This window comes from Hyperoodon ampullatus (assembly GCF_949752795.1).
Source record: "Hyperoodon ampullatus genome assembly, chromosome: 4".
NCBI lineage: Eukaryota > Metazoa > Chordata > Mammalia > Artiodactyla > Ziphiidae > Hyperoodon > Hyperoodon ampullatus.
Window position 1 is genome coordinate 112,170,763 of NC_136917.1, and position 22,464 is coordinate 112,193,226.

The 22,464-nt window shown below is 42.5% G+C and overlaps 1 protein-coding gene across 1 annotated transcript in view; it reads left to right on the forward strand.

Annotated features, from left to right (window-relative positions):
* Positions 1-4,949: 4,949 nt before the first annotated feature.
* The window catches only part of SERINC5 (serine incorporator 5), a gene marked incomplete at its 5' end in the record, with an annotated part of 71,794 nt that continues 54,279 nt past the window's right edge, over positions 4,950-22,464 (forward strand). Inside the window, 2 exons of the mRNA XM_079701600.1 lie at positions 4,950-5,126; positions 5,757-5,889. Of these exons, the coding sequence (XP_079557726.1) occupies positions 4,950-5,126; positions 5,757-5,889 (310 nt within the window). The remainder of the gene's footprint in view (positions 5,127-5,756; positions 5,890-22,464) is intronic.

Sequence of the window (22,464 nt, forward strand, 5' to 3'; positions counted from 1 at the left end):
GAAGGAAATAGGACTTTACTTTTGGCTTTTCTTCTGTAGCTTGCCTTGTGAGATTAAAGTTGAGCCGATGTTTAAGGAAAGCAGCTGCTATGGAAAAACTTAGGGTGGGTTCTTATCACAGAATAAATTTTGAAACAATTACGGTTTGAAGTAAGGTTACAAAATATAGTGATTAGACAGCATTTTCCCCCTCATGAAAACTGTCTAGTCTAAACAAAAGTAGGAAAAACACATACACACAACCGCTTAAATCTTATTTATGCAGAGATAACTAGGAGAGATGGAAAATCAGGCTAATGTTTGTTTAAATATCGTTTTTTATAAACTAGCCAATTGCTCTTTGAAACAAAGCTCATGAGGTCTTTACGGGATTTATTTTCCAGTGTTTTGTTTCTTGCATTGTATCTCAGTAATTTAATGCAGGGCTGAGTTGCCTAATGCTCTGATCCTTAGCCCAGGTTGGGCTATTTGTGTGGTGATTGATGAGGCAGATCATGGAGTCAGAGAAACTTTTGGAAGAGGCTTTATTTTAAAAAGGCATCCCTTTTAATTCCCCATCTGAAGCTTAGATGTCTTGTAAAAATGTCCCTCCTAAGTGTACCTCTGGTGTGTTTGAGCCTCTCCAGCGTTGGGGAGCTCACTACCGTTCCCAGTTTTTAAGTTTTCTGAGCCTTGGTTTCTTTGTTCATCAAACGGGGGAAATTTGTGTCTTGCCTCCCTTATACGATTGTTGAAAGGGATGAAAACAAGACAATATTAAGACTCTTTGTTATCTGTAATTGGGTGATGCAGGTGTGTCAGGGTTCAATGCAGGAAACTGAGACCACTCGGGGTATTTTAAGCTGAACGATTTAATGTAGGGAATTAACTGTTGAAGAAATTAAAGAGCTAGAGGAGCAGGAGTCAGGGGGCCGCCTTTGAACTCTTGGATTTAAGGGCACACCACTCCAGCAGTAATCCAGAAGTCTGAAAGCCCAGGCTGCTGCCCCCCTCCTCTTGACACCCACACAGCTGGTGGCTTAACATGGGAGCCCCAAGTCTGGCCATTGTCCTAGGACCTTGCTGGGAAGCAGACACTGCAGCAGGAGGATGGCCCCCACCTTGTTTTCACCTTCCAAATATTGTGAGTGTTGCTAATTGTCAGGTCTCCAACAGCAAAGGAGTCTGAGAAATGTGGTTACATTTTCCAGATTCTTCAGTACTGGAAGACCCATAGAAGAAGGTAGGAATGTAGGCTGAATGAGAGAACTATCCCTGTGGAGCACAAGCTAGGAGGAACTAGTGTAATAACCCTAGTGAGTGCTGTACTTCCTGCTCATCGTGGCTTGACCAAATGACAGCCTCACAAGTAAGGCCAGAGTGTTGAGAGGGTTGACTTAAAGGGAGGAAGATGGAAATACGTTATCGTGCAAACTGGTTTTCCTCTCCTAGTCTCTTCGCTGCCTGCCCCTTTTTCCGTACTACCAGCAGGTTGATCCTTGTACCAAAGTGTAGTCCTAATCATGTCATCCCCTGCCTGATTTTTCAACACCATTGGGGTTAACGTAGTGGATTTTCTAACTGCAAGTCTTTTGTAGGAATCTGTTAGTGGTCTGTATTGAGATAACTTATATTCTAAAAAACAATGTGCTTAATACGTCTCTTCAATCATTCCTGATATTAGTAATTTGTGTTCTTTATTCTTTTTTTAATGACTCTAGGAGTTTATCAATCTGATTAATCTTGTGAAAGAAACAATTTTTTAATTGTTATTCTCTATTTCATTGATTTCTGGTCTTTTTCCCCTTTTGTAATTTACTTTGAGCTTAATCTATTATTATTTATTTTAAATTATTTTATGGATTTTTTTTTTTTTTTTTTTTTTTTTTTTGCTGTATGCAGGCCTCTCACTGCTGCGGCCTCTCCTGTTGCGGAGCACAGGCTCTGGACGCGCAGGCTCAGCAGCCATGGCTCACGGGCCCAGCCGCTCCGCAGCATGTGGGATCCTCCCGGACCGGGGCATGAACCCGCGTCCCCTGCATTGGCAGGCGCACTCCCATCCACTGCGCCACCAGGGAAGCCCTTATTTTATGGATTTTTTTAAAGGTAGAAACGTAAACCCTTATTTTAAATCTTTTCTTTCCTCTCAAGGGAATATTTAAAATCATTTTACATCCCACACATTTTGATATGCTTTGTTTTCATTATCATTCAATTCAAAATATTTTCTAATTTCCCTTGTGATTTCTTCTTTGACCTGTTGGTTATTTAGAAGTGTGTCGTTATTTTCCAAGTATTTGAGGATTTTGCAGGTGTATTTTTGCTATTGATTTCTAGTTTATGCTTGTGGTGATAAGAGAACATATTCTGTATATATGTATTTCTTTTTGATGGCTCAGAAAATGATACATTTTGATGAATGTTCCATGTGCTCTTGAAAAGAACATGTTTTCTACAGTTATTGGATAGTTACTGTGCCCATCGTGGCTTGACCAAATGACAGCCTTACAAGTAAGGCCAGAGTGTTGAGGGGGTTGACTTAAAGGCAGGAAGATGGAAATGCGTATCGTGTAAACTGGTTTTCCTCTCCTAGTCTCTTTGCTGCCTGCTCATTTTTCCATACTACCAGCAGGTTGGGTGTAGTGTTCAAGTTGGTTGCTAGTGTTGTGCAAATCTTCTCTGTCTTTACTGATAGAGGGGTCTAATTCTATCAATTACTGGGAGAAGGGTGTTAAATTTTTCAAATATGATTGTGTTTTTGTCTATTTCTGCCACTAGTCATGTCAGTTTTTGTTTGGTATATTTTGAAGCTCTATTATGTATACACACACTTGGGATTGTTATGTCTTCTTAATGAATTGATCCTTTTATAAAATGATCCTTTTTATCTCTGGCAATGCTTTTAGTCTTCATGTCTTTGTCTGATGGCCATACTACTCTTTTAACTTTCAACTCATCTGTGTCTTAGATTTAAAAATGCTCTTATAAACTACATGTAGTTGGGACTTGCTTTTTGATCCCTTCTGACAGTCTCTGCCTTTTAATTGGATGTTTAGATCATTTACATTTAATGTAATTATTCATGCTTGAACTTCAGGCTATATATTGTTGGTCATTTCCATTTCCTCATCTGTTCTTTGTTCTTTCTTACCTTTTCTTGGGAGGAGGGGTAGGATGGGCATTAATTAAATGTTTTTCAGTATCCTATCTTCTTTATTGCCTTTTTATTCCTTAAAATTTTGTAAAGATTATAGTATGTATTATAGCATCTTGAAGAAAGGATAAGAGTGGGTCAGTTTACTAGACTCTTTTTAGCAAATGACAAGTAACAAACAGTACTTTCTGCTTTATAAAAATAATATATAGTTATCATAGAAAATTTGGGAAATACAGAAAATTATAAAGAAGAAAATGAATATCATTTATAATCCTAGAGAGAACAAACCCTTGTTAGTATTTTGTTTTATTTCATTCTAGTATTAAAATAAATTAGATTGGAATTCTCTGGCAGTCCCGTGGTTAGGACTCTGCACTCTCACTGCTGATGGCCTGGGTTCAGTCCTTGGTCAGGGAACTAAAAACCCCACAAGCCATGCAGAATGAATGAATGAATGAATAACTGAATGAATATTAGATCATGCTTTATGTACTGTTTTATATCCTAACTACTTTCACACAACATTATGGACATTTCCACATATCGTAAGAATGAGAACATTTTAATGGCAGTATCACACTTAATTGATCACATGGACATTTATTTCACTATTTACCCTTTATTAAATGTTTAGTACATTTTAAAAAAAACCAAAAAACTTAAGTAACTCTTATGTAATCTTTTTTTAGTCCCATGCCTCTTTAGGTTAGAGCTCTGGAAATAGTCCTTCTGTAACACAACATGAATATGCATTCCTAAAAATCACACTATGCAAAATGGAATAGCAAAAACCACAGGCCTTGTGGGGAAAATGGGGTTGGAGCACAGCATTGAAAGTTTTGTCAGTGACACACACACACACACACAAAAGGGAACCTGGTAAAAATGATATTACAGTTTTACAAATGTTAAATGGTTAAGAGATATGTAATACTATGAAAATTTGGCCCTTGACCTTGAAAAAGACCTGAAATTTGCTTGTGGAAACAGGTGTTGGAAAGTTGCAGCTTGTGAGTTGTGAAGTGGTGGATGGAGGGTCATCTGAAATTGGATGGAAAGTTCTTAACACCAGATGTGCTTTTGAGTGACTCATAATGCAGGTGGAGTGGAGGAGTGTGTGTTTCATGTGTTCTATGTAGCTCAGTTCAGCTGGGCACAGTGTTCTGCCTTCAGTATATGTTCCTCACAGACAAAACTGCACGTCCTGTTTTGCTCATATTGTTCCCTAACATGGTAGGGGAGGAAAAAGTTTTCCTTGACCCTTTTAGGGTCTCTGGCTGGATCTGAAAATTAAACTGACAAAGATTAACAGGAGAAAAACATACACATTTATTTAACACAAGTTTTATGTGACCCGGGAGCCCTCATAAGGAAATGAAGAACCAAGAAATAGTGAAACCTACTTTTATATTAGATTGAACAAAGAGAGGCAGTTGTGGAAAAATGACTAAATTATGTGGGGAGGTGAAAGGAAGATAAAAATTATTTTAATAAGGTCTCTTTGTATAGAAATTCTCTCCATCTCAACTTCTTGTCCTTGTTAAGAATGTCTTCCTTCTGGTACAGGGAGGGCACCTCTCATGTGGGAATGTCATCTCCTGCTTTCAGGAAGAAACATGAAGGTCAGAGTGCCCTTCTTGCACCTGCTGTTTCTCAGGTGCCTTAACTCAAAATAATCAATATGCCAAAGTGGCATATCCTGGGGTGAGATGCTCTAAACTCCTTCCATATCAATCCTGTTGGAACAAATTTGTATTTTCAGAGCAAGTATAGCAGAACCAACTATAAAATGCATAGGTCAGAAGCCCTGGACATGGCAAACCTCCTTCAGAAAGGCCGACCAATTCGTATGCCTGTTAGCTGCGTGAGGGAGGAGCTGGGCCCGCTGCTTGTCTTTGGACCAACTGCCAGAAAGTTGGTACTGGATGGAAGTGGCTGGAAGTGTCTCCTGCTCTTCCTACCCAGCTGTGCTCAGATTTCTTGTACTATAGTAAGTGAACAACTTCAGAGATAGGAACTCTTCCTATCTTTGGAAACAGCTCTACTTCATTTTAGGGAGCTCTGGTTGAATTCCTCTTCCTGCCAGCCTCCCCAGGCTGAAATGACTTGCTGGCCCAGAACTTGGAGAGAGTTGCAGTGGTTTTGTAGAGTAGAAGAGGCAGCATTGAAGGTGGGAATGGGCTCTGGCTCCTGGGGAATAGAGGACCACAGTTGGGTTGACCCAGCTCTCCTGGTTATGAAAATCCTCACTGTCTACCCAAACCTTAAACTGAAAATTGGGACATGCTGACAGAGGGGAATTGTCCCTCTGGGTATGAGAAGTTTCAGTCGGAAGCCAAATTATTGGAACTTCTAGCACTCCCAAATAGTTTTTAAGGATAACAGTCAGGCAGTTTGAAATTAGAACCATCATGGGAAGTTTTTGGTTGGCAGCAAGCCAGAGAAAGTCTCACTGCTGACCATGAGATTTCTGATGTGAGTGATGCCTGTCACTCCTTTGGTGGGTTACCATTCTCAGGTATCATATGGACTGTGAGAATCTGGTTAGTTACACCATCGTCTTCTGGAGCTAGATGAATCCTTAAGGGAGTGACATGTCCACCCTCTCATGTTATTGAAGAAGAGACAGGCCCGCAGAGCTCAGGCCCTCTTCCAGGTTCACACAGCTAATCAGCGTGCAGCAGGGACTGCCACCCTGGCCTGCTACCGTGGCCTTTGGTGTGCCCCCGTGACCTGTACACAGTGGACATTTGGTAAATGACAAGAGAGAGAGAGTGGGTGAGTGTTGGGCTTTTTCTGAAGACATCTGCAGTTCAACAGAGAGCTCATGGCTGCAGGTTTTAAACATAATCTTATGGTTGAAATCTCACATTGGTTTTTTTCCACTGTATTTTGCTGCAGTAAAATCAGTTTAAACCTTTTGTCCTCTCTCTTCTCTTAAACTCCCAAGCAGTTGTTTGAATTTTTTTTTTTCCAGGAAGTTCTGCTTCATCTGTGGATCATGGGCTTTAGCAGAAAGCAGTTTTTAAGAATGTGCTTTTTTATTTCTTACCAAGCCATGTAGTTTGTGAAAGTTGCAGGTTGCTGAGTAAGGGGTATTAGGCCATTTAGATTGAGCTGGTTAACCAATGAGGCACTCTATGCAAATTGTTATACCCAGCAGTGGCTTCTGGCTGCAGGCTTTGAAAAGCATGAAGCAGTAAATTATTTCCTTATGATGGGGGGAGGAGAGGGATGAGGGTTGTCATGGGATTGTATTTTCTTGGAAGCTAGAGGTGCAGCAGAGCTGAGTCTCTGACTTCATTTTCCTGCTGTGACATGGCAGAAAGAAAGCAGGGCACAGAGCACTGGAAGAGGCTGAGGCTTATCCCATTTCCCCTTCATTGTGAGTCTGACCTGACCGAGTTCCCAGATTTTAGAGAGATGCCCCTCTTCTCCTCCACTCAGCACTGTCCTTCCATTCCCCCTTCCCGATCTTTCTAAGACTCTGAGAGTAATAAAAATGCTTGAGGTACTAAGAGAAAGTAGGGAGGGAGCTCCTGATCAAAAAAAAAGTATCTATTTTATAGGGCTTTTATTAGAAGAGTTAAAGAAAAAGCTATAACTAATTAAGTGAGTTGTGGCATTTGGGAGGAATGATCTTTAACTAGTGGGTCCCCGGGGCAGTGCTGTTGGAATTTTGGGTGAAGCAGTTCTTTCTCTTGAGGGAGTCCTGAGCTGGTATTTAGTATGCTTGATAACATTAAGATTTAGTGCCTAAGCTAAGCCAGTTAGATATCAGTAGCACCCACCAGTCTTTATGAAAACAGTCTCCACCTTTATAAGCAACAACCCACAAGGCCACAGAGGGAGGATGGTGCTGCCCAGATAAGAACCACTTGGTGGTTTGGCCTTGATAATTTTCCATGGAGTTTAGAACTGCAAAATGGATTGAATCCTACTTCCAGTAGTACATACGGAGATGAAAAAAGACACAGATAAGCAAGGTAGATGATTCTACCACAGCACCGCCTTGACTTATATAACAAGCATTCAAAACTTGACATACAGACAGCAGGTTGTATTTTGGTTGTAGTTTACTTTAAACGTTGCTCAGAAGTGTCATATTAAGATTGAGTGCTCGGGCTTCCCTGGTGGCGCAGTGGTTGAGAGTCCACCTGCCGATGCGGGGGACATGGGTTCGTGCCCCGGTCCGGGAGGATCCCACATGCCGCGGAGCGGCTGGGCCCGTGAGCCATGGCCGCTGGGCCTGTGTGTCTAGAGCCTGTGCTCCACAATGGGAGAGGCCACAACAGTGAGAGGCCCGCGTACCGCAAAAAAAAAAAAAAGATTGAGTGCTTAAGCTAAGCTAGTTAGATAAAGTTATGTGTTTGATAGGAGAAGGAAAAGCATGCTTTATGGTGAGAGAGTTCATTTAGATATATTTCCGGTATGCATTTTGTAAGCTTTTTTGTGGATAGTCCAGAGGCAGTACAGTTGAATGATTTTTTTTTTTTTTTTTTTTTTTTTTTGCGGTACGCGGGCCTCTCACTGCTGTGGCCTCTCCCGTTGCGGAGCACAGGCTCCGGACGCACAGGCCCAGCGGCCATGGCTCACGGGCCCAGCCGCTCCGCGGCACGCGGGATCTTCCCGGACGGGGGTACGAACCCGTGTCCCCTGCATCGGCAGGCAGACTCTCAACCACTGCGCCACCAGGGAAGCCCTTTTTTTTTTTTTTTCAGTTGAATAATTAAGAGCCAATTCTGGTGACAAGAAGCCTGAGTCCACAGAGACAGGAAACTGAGATTATCAGTTTGGTTGTGCTGTTGATAAGGATGTGCGGTATAATTTATTATTATCTGCATTACCCACGAGTTACATATGTAAATGTAGACTTTTCTTGACTAAAGTGTACTGAAGTGAATAGAACTAGAAAAAAAAAAGTGTGCCACCCATAAAAGCGGGTGCCAAGATTATAGTTAAGCTGTCAAATCAGTCTTTGTCAGGGTGCTGCTGCTGGCTATGGGTTACTAGGAAGTATTGAAAGGGCTGTTTTTGGTACAAGAAAATTGTTAGAGGAATGGGAGCTCCAGTACTAAGAATCAGCCATTTCCAATGTGCAGTCTCTTAAGAAAACTCAATGTTGAAAGATCCATGAAATACTTAATGTAAACTTTACAAAGCATTTTATAGCTGACCAATAATTTAAGAATCACATGGAACAATTTCAGCTCCAAAGTGCTGGGAATTTGCCCTTGGGGACACTTTATTCCTGTTTAAATTAACAGGTGTTCAAAAAAACCTCATAGTTTTATTTTTATCCTTAAAGTGAGTTGGAGCAATGCCCAAGCGTTTACTTCTCTGTTGAGCAGAAATGTCCAGCCTTTTAAAATTATTATTTTAGGTTTCCTCTTTTTTCTTTTTTTGGATACTTCCTTATTTGTCTTATAAAAATGACTATATTAGGTTTTTTTAATTAAAGAAATTCTTTATAAAATTTAAAAAGTTAGTTTTGAGATATAGTTCACATACCATATAGCTCATCCATTTATTTATTTTTTAAAATATTTATTTATTTATTTATTTGGCTGCGCTGGGTCTTAGTTGCGGTGTGCAGGCTTTTAGTTGTGAGGTGCTGACTCTTAGTTGTGGCATGTGGGATCTAGTTCCCTGACAAGGGATCGAACCCAGGCCCCCTTCATTGGGAGTGCAGTCTTAACCACTGGACCACCAGAGATGTCCCTAGCTCATCCATTTAAAGTGTAAAAATTCAGTGGTTTTTAGTATATTCACCAAGTTGTATAACCATCACTACAGTCTAATATTAGGACATTTTTATCACCTCTGTGACCATTAGCAGTTGTTCCCATTTTCTCCCCAAACTTCCTCAGATCCCTGACAACTGTTAATTTACTTTCTGACTCTATGGATTTGCCTATTCTGAGCATTGCATGTGAATGGAATTGTACAATATGTGGCTTTTATGACTGACTTCTTTCACCTAGCATGTTTTCAAGGCTCATCCATGCTGTAGTACGTGTCAGTACTTCATTCCTTTTTATGCAGTATACCAGATTTAACTCATCCATTTTTCAGTTGATGGTTGTTTAGGTTGTTTCCACTTTATGGCTGTTTTAAATAAATCATTTTCCAAAGAGGCTGCTGCATCTTATATTCCTACCAGCGGTGTATGTGGGTTCTAATTTATCCATATCCTCACCAATGCTTATTATTGTCTGTTTTTTCTTTTTTTTAAATTATATCTACCCTAGTTTGTGAAGTGGTATCTCATTTTGGTTTTGATTTGCATTTTCCTAATAACTAATGATGTTGAGCATCTTTTCAGGTGCTTATTGTCTATTCATATCTTCTTTGGAGAAATGTCTGTTCAGATCCTTTGCTCATTTCTAAGTTGGGTTGTTTTTTCAAAATTGAATATTAAGAGTTCTTTTTATATTCTAGATACCAGCTCTGTAAGATATGTGATTTGCAAATGTTTTCTCATTCTGTGAGTTATCTTTTCACTTTCTTGATGGCATCATTTGCAACATAAAATTTTTAAAATTTTGATGTCGTCCAATGTATCTATTTTTTCTTTCCTGGCTTGTGCTATATCTTGTGTCTAAAAAATGCTTTGTCCAACCCAAGGTCATGAAGATTTAGTCCTGTGTTTTCTTCTAAGAGTTTCATAGTTTTAGCTCATATGTTTAGGTCTTTGGTCCATTTTTTGAGTTAATTTTTGTGTATGGTATAAGGAATGGGTCCAGCTTTATTCTTTTGCATTTGGGTATCTATCAATAGTTCTAGCACTGTTTATTGAAAATACTGTTTTTTTCCTCCAGTGCATTAACTTGGCCCACTTGTCAGAAATTAATTGACCATAAATGTTAGTGTTTATTTCTGGGCTCTCAATTCTGTTAATTTTTTAAAATTGATCCTACATTGGAGGAATTATCCATCTGGGATTTAGACACAGTGGGACTGTTGGTCAGTGGGCTGGAGGTTGCAGTTTGGGGACTGGTGACCAGTCAGTCTTAGATGGTTGGCTCATTTCTTCATTTGGTCATGAGATTAAATATTTTCAGATTTCTAACTGTAGGTTTCACAAGGCTGTGGTAGATGTTGGAGGCATGAGAGATGGTTTTGTTTATACAAATCACAAAGTATAAATACTGTGTCAGTGGAAACTGGAGTCGTCCCTATATCACTGTTAAACTGTGCTTCTGAGTCATGGAGTTGTCTGGACTAAAGTACGCTTCCTTGCTGTATGCAGCACTAGCCAGCTCTTTATGTAATATTTTCATTTATTAAGCAATAACTTCATTAGAAAATGAATTTTGATTGGATTTTCCAAAAGAGTTATTGTTTTTCGAAGGTGCTAATCCCTCTTTCCTTTTTTCTTTTCCACATTTAGTTTGGTGAGGCAGTTAAGAATGCTGACTTTAAATCACACCTGGGTTTGGGCCCTGTCCTCACCCTTAATGAGCTGTGACCTTGGGCAACTTATTTCCTTGAGCCCAAGTTTCTCATTGCTGCAGTGGGGATAATAACAAAAGTAAGTATCTCACAGGTTGGGAGAAACTGTCCACACCTAAGAGTCCATCCTAGCATTTGGGAGTGAGTGCTGCAGAAATGGGAGCAGTTGCCTTTGTTGTTGTTGTTTGTTTACATAGTTACAAAACACCCCCCTCCCACCCCCCAACAAAATCCTTTCGGAAAAAGTCGGCAAACAGAAATGCAAAGGGGAATAACTTTTTGGTTAGATGTGAGGATTGGGTGATGGGGCTGAGGATGCTGAAGCTGCACATTGCTGGAGCAGGTGGAGCTGCCAGGAAGAAGGGAGCCCGTAGGTTCCTTGTCCTTTGAGAACAAGCTTCCACAGGTTCCTTGCCCCCTGGTTCCTTGTGCAGTGGGAAGAGAGCTGGCAGCCGGGTAAATCTCCCTAAGCGTCAGCTCCAGCTTTGCGTTTGAGGAAATGAGATGCTAGCTACTTTGGAGCTACTGGGTTCAGACCCCAGCCCTGTAAGCCTCTCAGCTTCTTTTTTGAGGGCGCTAAGAATAATACTGGTAATTAACATTGTTGTTCTAAGTGCTTTACTACATTTTCTGTCCTAACAATCCTATGATGTTGGAACTACTATTATCTCTATTTGTAGATGAGGTGATTGAGGTGCAGAGCTGATAAGTAACCTTGTATTGATGGGATGAGCATTTAATACAAGCTAATGTTGAACACTTACTATGTGCCAGGCACGTGGGCTGAGCACTTTACATGGCTGATCTCATGTCCTCCTTAAAAATGTCATCATTATCGCCTTGATACAGGGGAACAAGTCTGTTTGCATTGCTCCACTGGCCAAGGGATTCCTACCTACGTTAGGGAGCAAGTTTCTGTTGTTTGTTTACTTTTACTCTTGCCTAGTGTTGTCTTAAACTGTGAATGTTTAATGTAGGTGACTTCAAATTCTTGTTTGTTTATATTGATCACTTTTCAGTTATTTGATAACTTCAAAGGTTGGTTGAAAAACTATTTTGTTTTATGCAGTCTCTGAAGAGATGATCCCAAGAAGTTAAATTAAAAAAGGAAAAGTTTCTATGTGATATTTTGAGGGAAAGGGAGTCTTCTGAACTTACCATGAAATTTACTTTAAGCCTAAATGTAATTTTTGTTTTCTGTCTTTTGCTTATGTATCTTGTTGTTGTATAATTCGTTTGGAAGAGTTCAGAATGATCTTTTTATTTCTATTAGAAAGCGTGGGAGGTGTTCTAATGTTAGCAATGGGAAAAATGTGAATCATGGGACAGTTTAGAAATGGACATTTTGTGCGGTATCATAATGATTGAGAATGTAGGCAACCTGAATTTTTTTTCCTTAATGTAATAGTTGAAAGAAGAAGGCGAATGATAAAAGGAGATTTGGATTGTAGTTCAGATTTTAGGCTGCTGCAAAGTGCCAAACTCAGTTTCACTCTGTTTTATGCTTAGTGTCTGTCTTTAAAGCTAGAGTCCAAAATAATTGCTAGAAACTTGTAAACATCATCCCTCTCTGTAGACTATAATTTTTTCCTGAGTGTATGCCAGTAACTCTTGATGGCTGCTCCATCCTAGAGATGGCACCATAAAGGTTTGGGTTTGAGTGTTAGGACCTGGCTGACTGAGCTCACATCTCAGGACCTCAGGAAAGTTGCCTCACTTCTGTCCACGTCAGTTTTCTCGCTTGTGGAAAAAATGGAATCGACATTCTTTTTTCCTTTTTCTCTCTTTTCTCCTTCTTTCCTCTACTTCTTCTTTTGTCTTTACATCGCTCTTTCAAAGTCAGCATAACTTATACATTTTTTCTCTGATTCTAAAAGTGGTACGTTCTCATGCCAAAAAGTTAAGTAATACTTTCTCATTTGTGAAAAGATGGCAAAAATACCAGTGAAAAACTCGTAAATCATTATCTGCCTCACAGGATTGTGAGGATGAAATGAATCTGTGTTAGGAATTTAGGGCCCTACCTGGCACCTAGAGAATACACAATACAATTTTCTATTATTAAAAATTTATTATTACTACCGCTACCACAACTTATAAGAAGAATAAACACTGCCAAATGTCTTTCAGAATGATACTTGATGCTGAAGGCCTTGGCTGTATTATACTGTAGCAAGCCTTTGGAATGGTGCTGAGTGAGGGCCTGTGAGGACGATGCATATCTAATGGGCCCTTCTGACTGCCTCAGGTCTTATGTGCATTTAGGTACTTTTGGGTCTTTCTTGATTTTATGTTTTTGTATGGGGGCGGGTGGAGGAGGCTTCAAAACAGTGTACTCCAGGTCTCCTGGGGATGTGGTGATGTAACAACAGTTTTCGGAATCCTGATGGGCTTTGCAATCAGAGATTGAGGTTTCCTTATCTGTAAAATGGGGATTGTGATACTTAAATCATAGGGCTTTTCTGAAGATTAAATCAGGGAATTCCCTGGCGGTGCAGTGGTTAGGACTCCGCACTTCCACTGCAGGGGGCACGGTTTCAATCCCTGGTTGGGGAACTAAGATCCCGCATGCCTTGCGGCCAAAAAAAAAAAGATTAAATCAAAGAATGTCTTGAAAGTACCTTAGTGTAGTGCCTTGATACAGAGGAAGTGTTTAAGAAATGGTAGGTAACTATTATTTATAATGAGTACTGGGTAGAAGGATCTCCCTGGTTGCTTAAGACACTCTCAGTCTTTTTTTTTTTTTAAGACATTCCCAGCTTTAATTTTCAGTGTTTTGATGGCAGAACAGCATATAATTCTTTGGATTCTTTTTTTGTTTTTTGAATTTTATTTCATTTTTTAACACCTTTATTAGAGTGTAATTGCTTTACAATGGTGTATTAGTTTCTGCTTTATAACAAAGTGAATCAGCTATATGTATACATATATCCCCATATCTCCTCCTTCTTGCGTCTCCCTCCCACCTTCCCTATCCCACCCCTCTAGGTGGTCACAAAACACTGAGCTGCTCTCCCTGTGCTGATCTCCCTGTGCTATGTGGCTGCTTCCCACTAGCTATCTGTTTTACATTTGGTAGTGTATATAAGTCCATGCCACTCTCTCACTTCGTCCTAGCTTATCCGTCCCCTTCCCCCTGTCCTCAAGTCAATTCTCTACATCTGTGTCTTTATTCCTGTCCTGCCCCTAGGTTCTTCAGAACCTTTTTTTTTTTTAGATTCCATATATACGTGTTAGCATATGGTATTTATTTTTCTCTTTCTGACTTCACTCTGTATGACAGTCTCTAGGTCCATCCACCTCACTACAAATAATTCAATTTCGTTTCTTTTTATGGCTGAGTAATATTCCATTGTATATATGTGCCACATCTTCTTTATCCATTCATCTGTCAATGGACACTTAGGTTGCTTCCATGTCCTGGCTATTGTAAATAGAGCTGCAGTGAACATTTTGGTACATGACTCTTTTTGAATTATGGTTTTCTCAGGGTATATACCCAGTAGTGGGATTGCTAGGTCATAGGGTAGTTCTATTTTTAGTTTTTTAAGGGACCTCCATACTGTTCTCCATCGTGGCTGTATCAATTTACATTCCCACCAACAGTGCAGGAGGGTTCCCTTTTCTCCACACCCTCTCCAGCATTTATTGTTTGTGGATTTTTTGATGATGGCCATTCTGACTGGTGTGAGGTGATACCTCATTTAGTTTTGATTTGCATTTCTCTAATGATTAGTGATGTTGAGCATTCTTTCATGTGTTTGTTGGCAGTCTGTGTATCTTCTTTGGAGAAATGTCTATTTAGGTCTTCTGCCCACTTTTGGATTGGGTTGTTTGTTTTTTTGATATTGAGCTTCATGAGCTGCTTATGGTATTTCTTCCCTTCTGATATTCTTTGATTTTGCCAAGGTTGTCTTGTTTTTTTAATGTACCACAAGAGAATGAATTTCTCTCTCTCTTTTTTTTTGTTTTGTTTTGTTTTGTTTTGTTTTCTGGCCATACCGCGCGGCATGCGGGATTTTAGTTCCCTGACCAGGGATCAAACCCGTGCCCTCTGCAGTGGAAGCGCGGAGGCCTAACCACTGACTGCCAGGGAATTCCTAGAATGAATTTTATAAAGAAAATAGACAGCTAGATAGCAAGTCAAAGCATATGTGGAAGGTAGCAAATTAAATGGGCTTTGTACTTTTTTCCGGGTCGGAAGACTTCTAGTCTTTTATTCTTCACTGATTAAAATTTTGCATAATTTTCTTTTAATTAAAGGAACTTGTTATGAAATTCATCCTAATCCTAATGTTGCAAACCTGGAAAAATCAGGACAAGGTAAAGAACACAAAGATGATTTAAAAATCACAGCTCTGGTTAATATTTTAGTGTGTTTTCTCTGTCTTTTCCTAGGGATGTGTCCATGAGCATTTTCCCACATTAAATTATTTAACGACATCTTTTTCAGGGACCGCATACTTGTCTGTCGCAATCCCCTTATCTTGTCATATTGAAGCAGTGTTTGATCCCCCTGGAAACGTGTGTTCCCTATATGCCATCCCCGAAGAGTCCTCCTGAGTGGAGAGCTCAGGAACTTTCTGTGAGGGGTGTGAAATGTCTTCCTTAAACACACACCCGCACCTGCCATTGGCTTGTTCCAGACCCATGGAAGAGGAGGCCCTGCTGCTGCAGAAGGAAAGCCCTCACCCTAGTTCCCTGAGCTTGGGTACAGCATTGAAGGAGCCACAGATCACCTGGGAGCTTATTGAATAAGTGCAGGTTCCAGTTCTGAGTAGTAGTTGGGGGCTGGGACCTGATGGGCTCTCAGCGATGCCCACACTGCTGGCCCGGGAGCCACACTTGGCACCTCGAGCTCGGGCACCTCAGAATTTGCCGAGCGCTCTCCGTTCTTGCTGTGAAGCAGTCTGTGCCTTAGTCTACTCTGTTTGGGGGCCTTCCTGCACTTCCTCTGTCCATCCCCTCATCCAGGCTCTTGTCCATAGTCCTGTGCTCTCACCACATCCCCACCAGATGCGCTCTTGTCACTCCAGCAGCTCTTGGCTTCCTGGGCCTCCCCCTCCTGCCACCACCAAGTCAGGGGCCAGGAAGGTTTCCTCGCGACTTCGACTTCATTGCTGCCCCCATCCCCCCAGCTTCCTGTGTGGGCGCTCAGGCCTCGGGCTGGCTGATTCCCTCTCTCTCCGTGGAGGGTCCTGCTTCAGAGGCACCCTCTGTCCGTCCTGCCCTGGCCCCAACCTGGCATTTGCCCCACTTGGGCCCCTTGACCCTTGGATTTCCCTGGGGGAAGGAAGGAGGGACGAGACAGACCAGACTCCTGCAGGGAACCCTCTAATCTGTCTGTCCTATCCACTCCACCCAGCTGGCTTGAGAAACACCAGGTGTGACTGAACAAATCACAGTAATTCAGGTCCATTTCCTGAACCGCCTACCCCTTGGGCCTATTTACCTTGCAGCCCAATAACAGTTCATTGAGTATGTGCCTCAGCCTAGCTTTTTGATCCGTGGCGTTTGGTTTTGATGCCGGGGTACTGTTCTTCCACAGTGTAGGGCCAGTAGAAGGGCTCAATCTTTGTAGTTTTAAGTGGCAGAGGGAACACCACTCCCAACTTGGGAAGTGACTTCTTTCATTGAAAAGAATGCCCCTGGGAGAACCTCCCTTAGACTCGCCTCTGCCCTCCTTGCTGGCACAGCCAGGGCTCTGATGGATTAAAAATATGAAGGTGAAGGTTGGGGCGGGAGTGCTATATAAGAATATTTTCATTTCTGTTGATATTTTGATAGAAAAAAATGTGATTCATGGGCTCCTTCGTGTGTGGCCTCGGTTCCTTTTGCAGAGGCATTTTAAGAACATTAACAGGAAGCTTCTCAGGATGGGGGCGCGGTCGCAGGGGGGCGTTGCACGTGTGTGAGATTTTCTCTGCCGGCTGGTGTGATGAAAGCTGCCTGTCGCTGAAAAAAAGCAACCTCACAAGCCCTGTCACCTAGGGTTTGGTGCCAGCTGGCCTTCTCATGAGACCCAGGTTCAGAAGAGGGTAGGCGGGTTGCTGATAAGACCCACTGGGCCCCTGGGCAGCTCTTCAACCAAAAAAGACAGTTAACTGCGGATATTTGCCTGGGGGAAGGGTACACACCTATTCATTCCTTCCTCTTCAAGCTACAAGTATGAGGAGGAGGTAAACTTTGGGGATGGAAGGAGAGGGGGCCTGGGAAGAAGGCTTCCTGAATCTTTGAGGGACTGAGGAAGGGCAATCTCAACTGTGAGACGGTGTTTTCTCAGCTGTAGGAAAACAGTGCAGCTGTTACTCCAGCTCTGAGAAAAGGCTGTGAGACCAGGACCTTTCATGTGGCCACCAGGCTTTCATGTGGAGAGACGGGTGAGGGCGACCCTGTAGGAGGGTCCCCGTGAGAACCAGGAGCTACTGCGGCCCTTTCTTTCTCCCTTCCCTGCCCCTGAGGGCTGGTGCCATCCTGGAATGGGGTTTTCCAAACAAGAGGCCTTTGTCTGACATTTCTCTTTCCAGTTTTTCTATTCATTTATGTGAAAACAGGTTTAAAACGTCACCTTCTATCAGGCATTTTGGGAATCCTAAAGAATAGGATTATATGACATCCTGACTGCTGGAAAATCTAGGGCAGGAGGCATGTGTGAGTCTGTTCTTGCACAGAACCACTGCAGCTAGTCTCACCTTCAGAGATAGCCAGCTTGTCACTTGTCAGGGGTCGGAGGTGTCTTGAGCAGTGGCCTCTTCCTACGGCGGGGAGGGAGAGTGACCAGCAGTTGACCCTGAGGTTGTGTGAGGGATGCAGGGAGGGACTTGCCTGCTTCTCAGAAGTAGGGAGGGAGGCGCCTCAGGGGCTTGGGCACTTAGCAGCCAGGAGCCCGTAGCTTCCAGAGAGCTCAGCTGTGGCCACCCCAGGGCTGACTCATCGTGAGCCATAAAATGCCGACACTTTAACTGTGTTGTGATGGAAACCTTTCAAACTGTACTAGACACTTAGACACTTACTGCCTTCTTGCTAGAGTCGACAGTGTTGTTTAAACTACTTATGGTGCCATGTTTTAGTGGGTTTGCGTGTCTGTGAGTTGACTGCACTCTGGATGCAGGAGTGTGGGACCCACAGGCTGAGTTTTTAGCTCGTCCTGCCTCCAGACTGCTGAATTGTCTCAAATGGTGTGTTTTTTGCTGGTCCGCTGATGCCCATCACTAGATTTGTCCTTCAGTCAAATAACCTAACCTTTCTGGGCCTCCGATTTCATATCAGGAAAATGAGGGGACTGGACTGGATCAGAGGTTTTCAACCTAGGTGCTGCGACATGTCCCAGTTTGGGTGGAATTTGGGGGATGCCGTGTTTGATATAAATCGACTAGAATGTAAGCTTCATGAAGGCAGCGACTGTACTACTAGCTCCTAGAACAGTGCCTGGTCACTAGTAAGCATTTGATAAATATGTGTTGTATGTATATATAAGAACATTTGTAGTGTTTTAGTGCATCCATATGTTTTATACATTGGAGTTGCACATGGGATTTCACTTGGTAGGGAAAGGAGTGCACTGCTAACCCCTTGAAACTGCTGGCCCACCTAAGCTCTGAGGTCATGCCTGCTGGAACTTTCTGTGAAATGAGCCCATTTCTGTTCTCCTTCCCAGAGCACACTTGGATCTAGTTGGCTCTGTGGCCTCCATCACCAGGCTTGGCAGCGTCTGGGGATGGGGCTGGCGTAAAGCACCTCTTAGAAAGGGCTTGGCAGATTTCTCCATTGCGGCATAATCTCCATGACACAATCAGGCAAATTTTGGGCTTTGTGTTTCATTAACTGCTTGTTGATAAGCTATTATTAAGTGGAAAAAGCAGGATTTTTCCCCCTCTCTCATTTTGATGAGAAGCCTTAAAACTGACTTTTAAAAATGGTTTAAACCTAATGAGCACTTTTCTTCCCATCATCCTACACTTTTCCATTTTGAATTTCAAGGTTTTGTTTTCCTACAGCATTTTTTTTTTCTGGAACTTGCTTAACTCATCTTTCTCAGAACCGTTCTGCTGCAGGTATTTGTGGCTTCAGTGGGTGCAAATGAATGTTCTGATTGCCTTGCTTGTTCCTCGGTGGAAATAAAGAGGGCACGTGGGAAGTGCTTCCACACACATGACAACTTTTCCCCAAGTTGCTAGGATGCTTTCCTGGGCTTAGATCTCAGAAGTTTTATTTCTGAAAGTATTTTCCTTCAACAGATGCATTTATCATTCACCTTAGGGCAGAAAAATGAAAGCATTGTTATAAGTGAGGTAGTAATGATTTGATCCCATCCCCCTCCCATCTTTACCTCTTTCCATATCTACCTGATGGACTGAGGAGGGGGGCCTCTCTGGGGAGGAGGGACATGACTATTGATGATGTAGATGATAAATCCAGGTGGCTCTCTTGGGAAAGTGGGTGGGTACCCTGTATTAGGCTCTGTGCTGAGAGCTTCTCCTGAACTGACTCATTTAATCCTCACAACAACCCTGTGAAGTAGGTATTTTTATTCCCATTTAACAATGAGATAATTGAAACCTGGAGAGGTAAAGAATTGTCCCAAGGCCGCTTAACCGGGGCTGTATTGGAGCTTGGGTGTGAACCCAGACAGCCTGGCTCCATCGAGAAGCGGGGAGGGCATTTGTCTGAGACATTTCTGATCGTCTCCACTTGTGAGGGAGAAGAGGGGGGTTTCTACTCGTATGTAGTGGCGAGAGGCCAAGGATGCTGCTAAACATGCCACAGTGCACAGGACAGCAACCGCCCCCAAAGAATTATGGGGCTCCCAGTGGTGCAGAGTTTGACACACTTTGCTCTAAATGATCTGTCTCCCACGAGTGTTTCCGCTTTCTGGCAGTTCAACAGAAAACAGTTAGTTTACCTTTTAACCTTAAACCTTATAGATTCTCTCTACCAACTTACTAAAGTATATCTAGTGTGGTATTTTTTAGAAGATGCATAAGCGGAGGGTGGTGTGAGGGAATGACTCAAAGAATCCAACTGCTATCTGAGAACAGACAACTCAATCAGCATTCTTTTGGTGCTGTAAGTAACCCTAATCTCGTGAGAAAGAGACTCCCAACAAGGGGGAACGGTTGTGTCCAGATTGGTTGTAACCCAAAAGCCAGTGCTGGCTTGGTGGGTGTTGATGACCTGTCCTTTGCCTGTTTCAGATTCGGTCCCAGTGACTGTGGGTACTCAGTGCTCATGAAGGAAGGACACTGACCCTTGACAATGCTTTCAATGGAAATGCTGTTGAAACCAGCACGTTCTAGAATGTTGAAACCTGTGTGAGAAACCTCCTGTCCCAAACTCCTTTCCGACAGTCCTCCAGAATCGTGTCGTGACAGTTATGGAAAGATTGTGAAAACCTTGGAGCTTTAAGGGATTCTCTGAACTCAAAAGAGAAAAACTTAAGAACCTGAAATGAAGGAAACACAAGAGCCAATTTCTGGGCCAGGCAAATACACAGCTTCTTGTTCAACTTGCACTCTTAGGTAGCCATTTAAGTTTTCCTATTTCATTTTCATTTGCTTCAAATTCTACCAAGTAGAGGTTTATTTATAGCAATTAAACTCTAAAAAACATTATAAGGGTTAAAGAATTTTTAAATTGAGGTAGAAACAAAATTCGCCGTCTTAACCATACTTAAAAATACAGCACAGTAGAATTTTCTAGTTTTATGCCTCAGTTACAGTGATAGTTCACTCTGGCTGTTTTCTACCAATCACATAGCAGAAGTAGATCTCATTTACTTGCTGGCTGATTCGTTTAGCAAATACTTGAGTGCTTACTACCTGTAAGGTAGAAGAGAAATGTCGTTTTGTTTTCTTCCAGAAGAGAAACTTGAAGTGTTTTTCTAATTACAAGATATGTGCTGGTTACATAGAGTTCAGAAAATACAGAAAAGCATAGTCACTCATAATCCTACAATTCTGTTAACTACCATTGACATACTGGTATATCCTTTAGATTGTTTTTTGTTGTTGTTATTGCAGATCTATGTCTTGTTATAATTTTACCCCAAATGCTATCATGCTCTATACTGTTGTGTTATTAACTATTTTCAGTTAATGCAATGTGGACATCTTTCCATGGCGGTAACTTTTCCTGTATAATCATTTCAATGGGTGCATTGGATTCAATGATATGAATGCACCATTATGTCAGTGATCAGTACTCCTTCCAGTACAGAAAGGAGCATCCAGTTTCCTTTCTTCTAAACAACTCGTTATGTTAAAGCAAGTTCATGTGCCCGACACAGAGTGAGGACAAACAAACCAAGACATCGGAGTTTGGAGCGGAGAAAGGTTTGTTGCAGGGCCAAGCAAGGAGACGGGTGGCTCGTGCCCCCTCCAAAACCCCGAACTCCCCGAAGGGTTTCAGCAAAGCATTTTTAAGGCCAGATGAGGGAAGGGGGTCACAGGGTATGTGATCAGCTTGTGCACAGTTCTCTGATTGGCTGATGGTGAGGTAACAGGGCAGTGTCACAGAGGTTAACACTACCAGTCCTTAGGCACCAATAGGTCTGGGGGCTATGTGCTCATGGTCATCAGGTAGTTAACGTCTTCCATTTGGTGGAGGTTTTTCACATCTGCAAAGCAACTCAGGAATGTGCATTAGATGCTGTTCTCTAGGTACTTCAGAGAGGAGCTGAAGCAGAGGGTTTGGGGGAGGCCCCATAGGGTCATTTCACGGGTAGAAACAAGGTCTGTTGTTTATTGCTGCATTCCCGGGAATTAACATTGCACAAGTAGGTATGTAGTATACTAACCATTATTTGAGTGAATGAATGGCCTGGTTATTTCCATAGGATTAGGGGTAGGGCTTTTATGTTTTTGTTTTTGTTTTTTTCGGTACGCGGGCCTCTCACTGTTGTGGCCCCTCCCGTTGCGGAGCACAGGCTCCGGATGCGCAGGCCCAGCGGCCATGGCTCACGGGCCCAGCCGCTCTGCGGCATGTGGGATCCTCCCGGACCGGGGCACGAACCTGTGTCCCCTGCATCGGCAGGCGGACTCCCAACCACTGCGCCACCAGGGAAGCTCCAGGCGTAGGGCTTTTAAAGTGGGCTAGGGCTTGGGGGTGAGAGAGCGGGGAGCTTGGTAATGGGAGTGGATGAGCCGCTCTGGCAGGGCGCTAACAGAGGGCATCCAGATCCACTGCAGCCAGAGGTTGCCAGGAGAGAGGAGGGGCACACAGAGGGAGATGCCTTCTGCAGATGCCTGTTGAATGCTCACTGTGCCCCTGAGGGCAGGAGAGAAAAACTGCTTCTTCACTTTGCTGCTTCCTTCCCACACAGCCAATTTCCCTTCTGTAGGAAACAAAGGTTTCAGGCCAGTGTTGTCTGTCCAGTGCACCCTCTGTATATACCAGCAGTGAATAGATCAGAATAGCAAAGAGCCTACAGATTCAAATCCTGGCTCTACGACTCACCAGCTCTGTCCGGTGGGGTTGATATAACAGCTAATGATAAGTTGTAGTACCTTGCAAAGGGATTAGTAAGTGTTAGCTATGGTTAGCTAATGTTATTATGGATTAAGTAAGCTTTACTAGGTTCCCCTATATTCTTTTGTGTGGGAGAAATCCACTGTAAGCTCCAAACAAACCAACTTACTAACACATGTATAATACGTGTTGAGGTTTCTAAAACACTGTCCTTTTGAGAATTAGCAGCTACCTGCCACCTATATTTCTTATGCAGTAAGATACACCTTTATTGAGCAGAGGAATTGCGTGTTCTTATTCTCCTGGCTTTCAAGTCACATCATCCTCTCGTATAGCTACCGGTAAAGGGCAGCACATGGCACCACGGTGGCGAGAGTTGCTATTTACCACTCCCTCTGCCTCCTGAC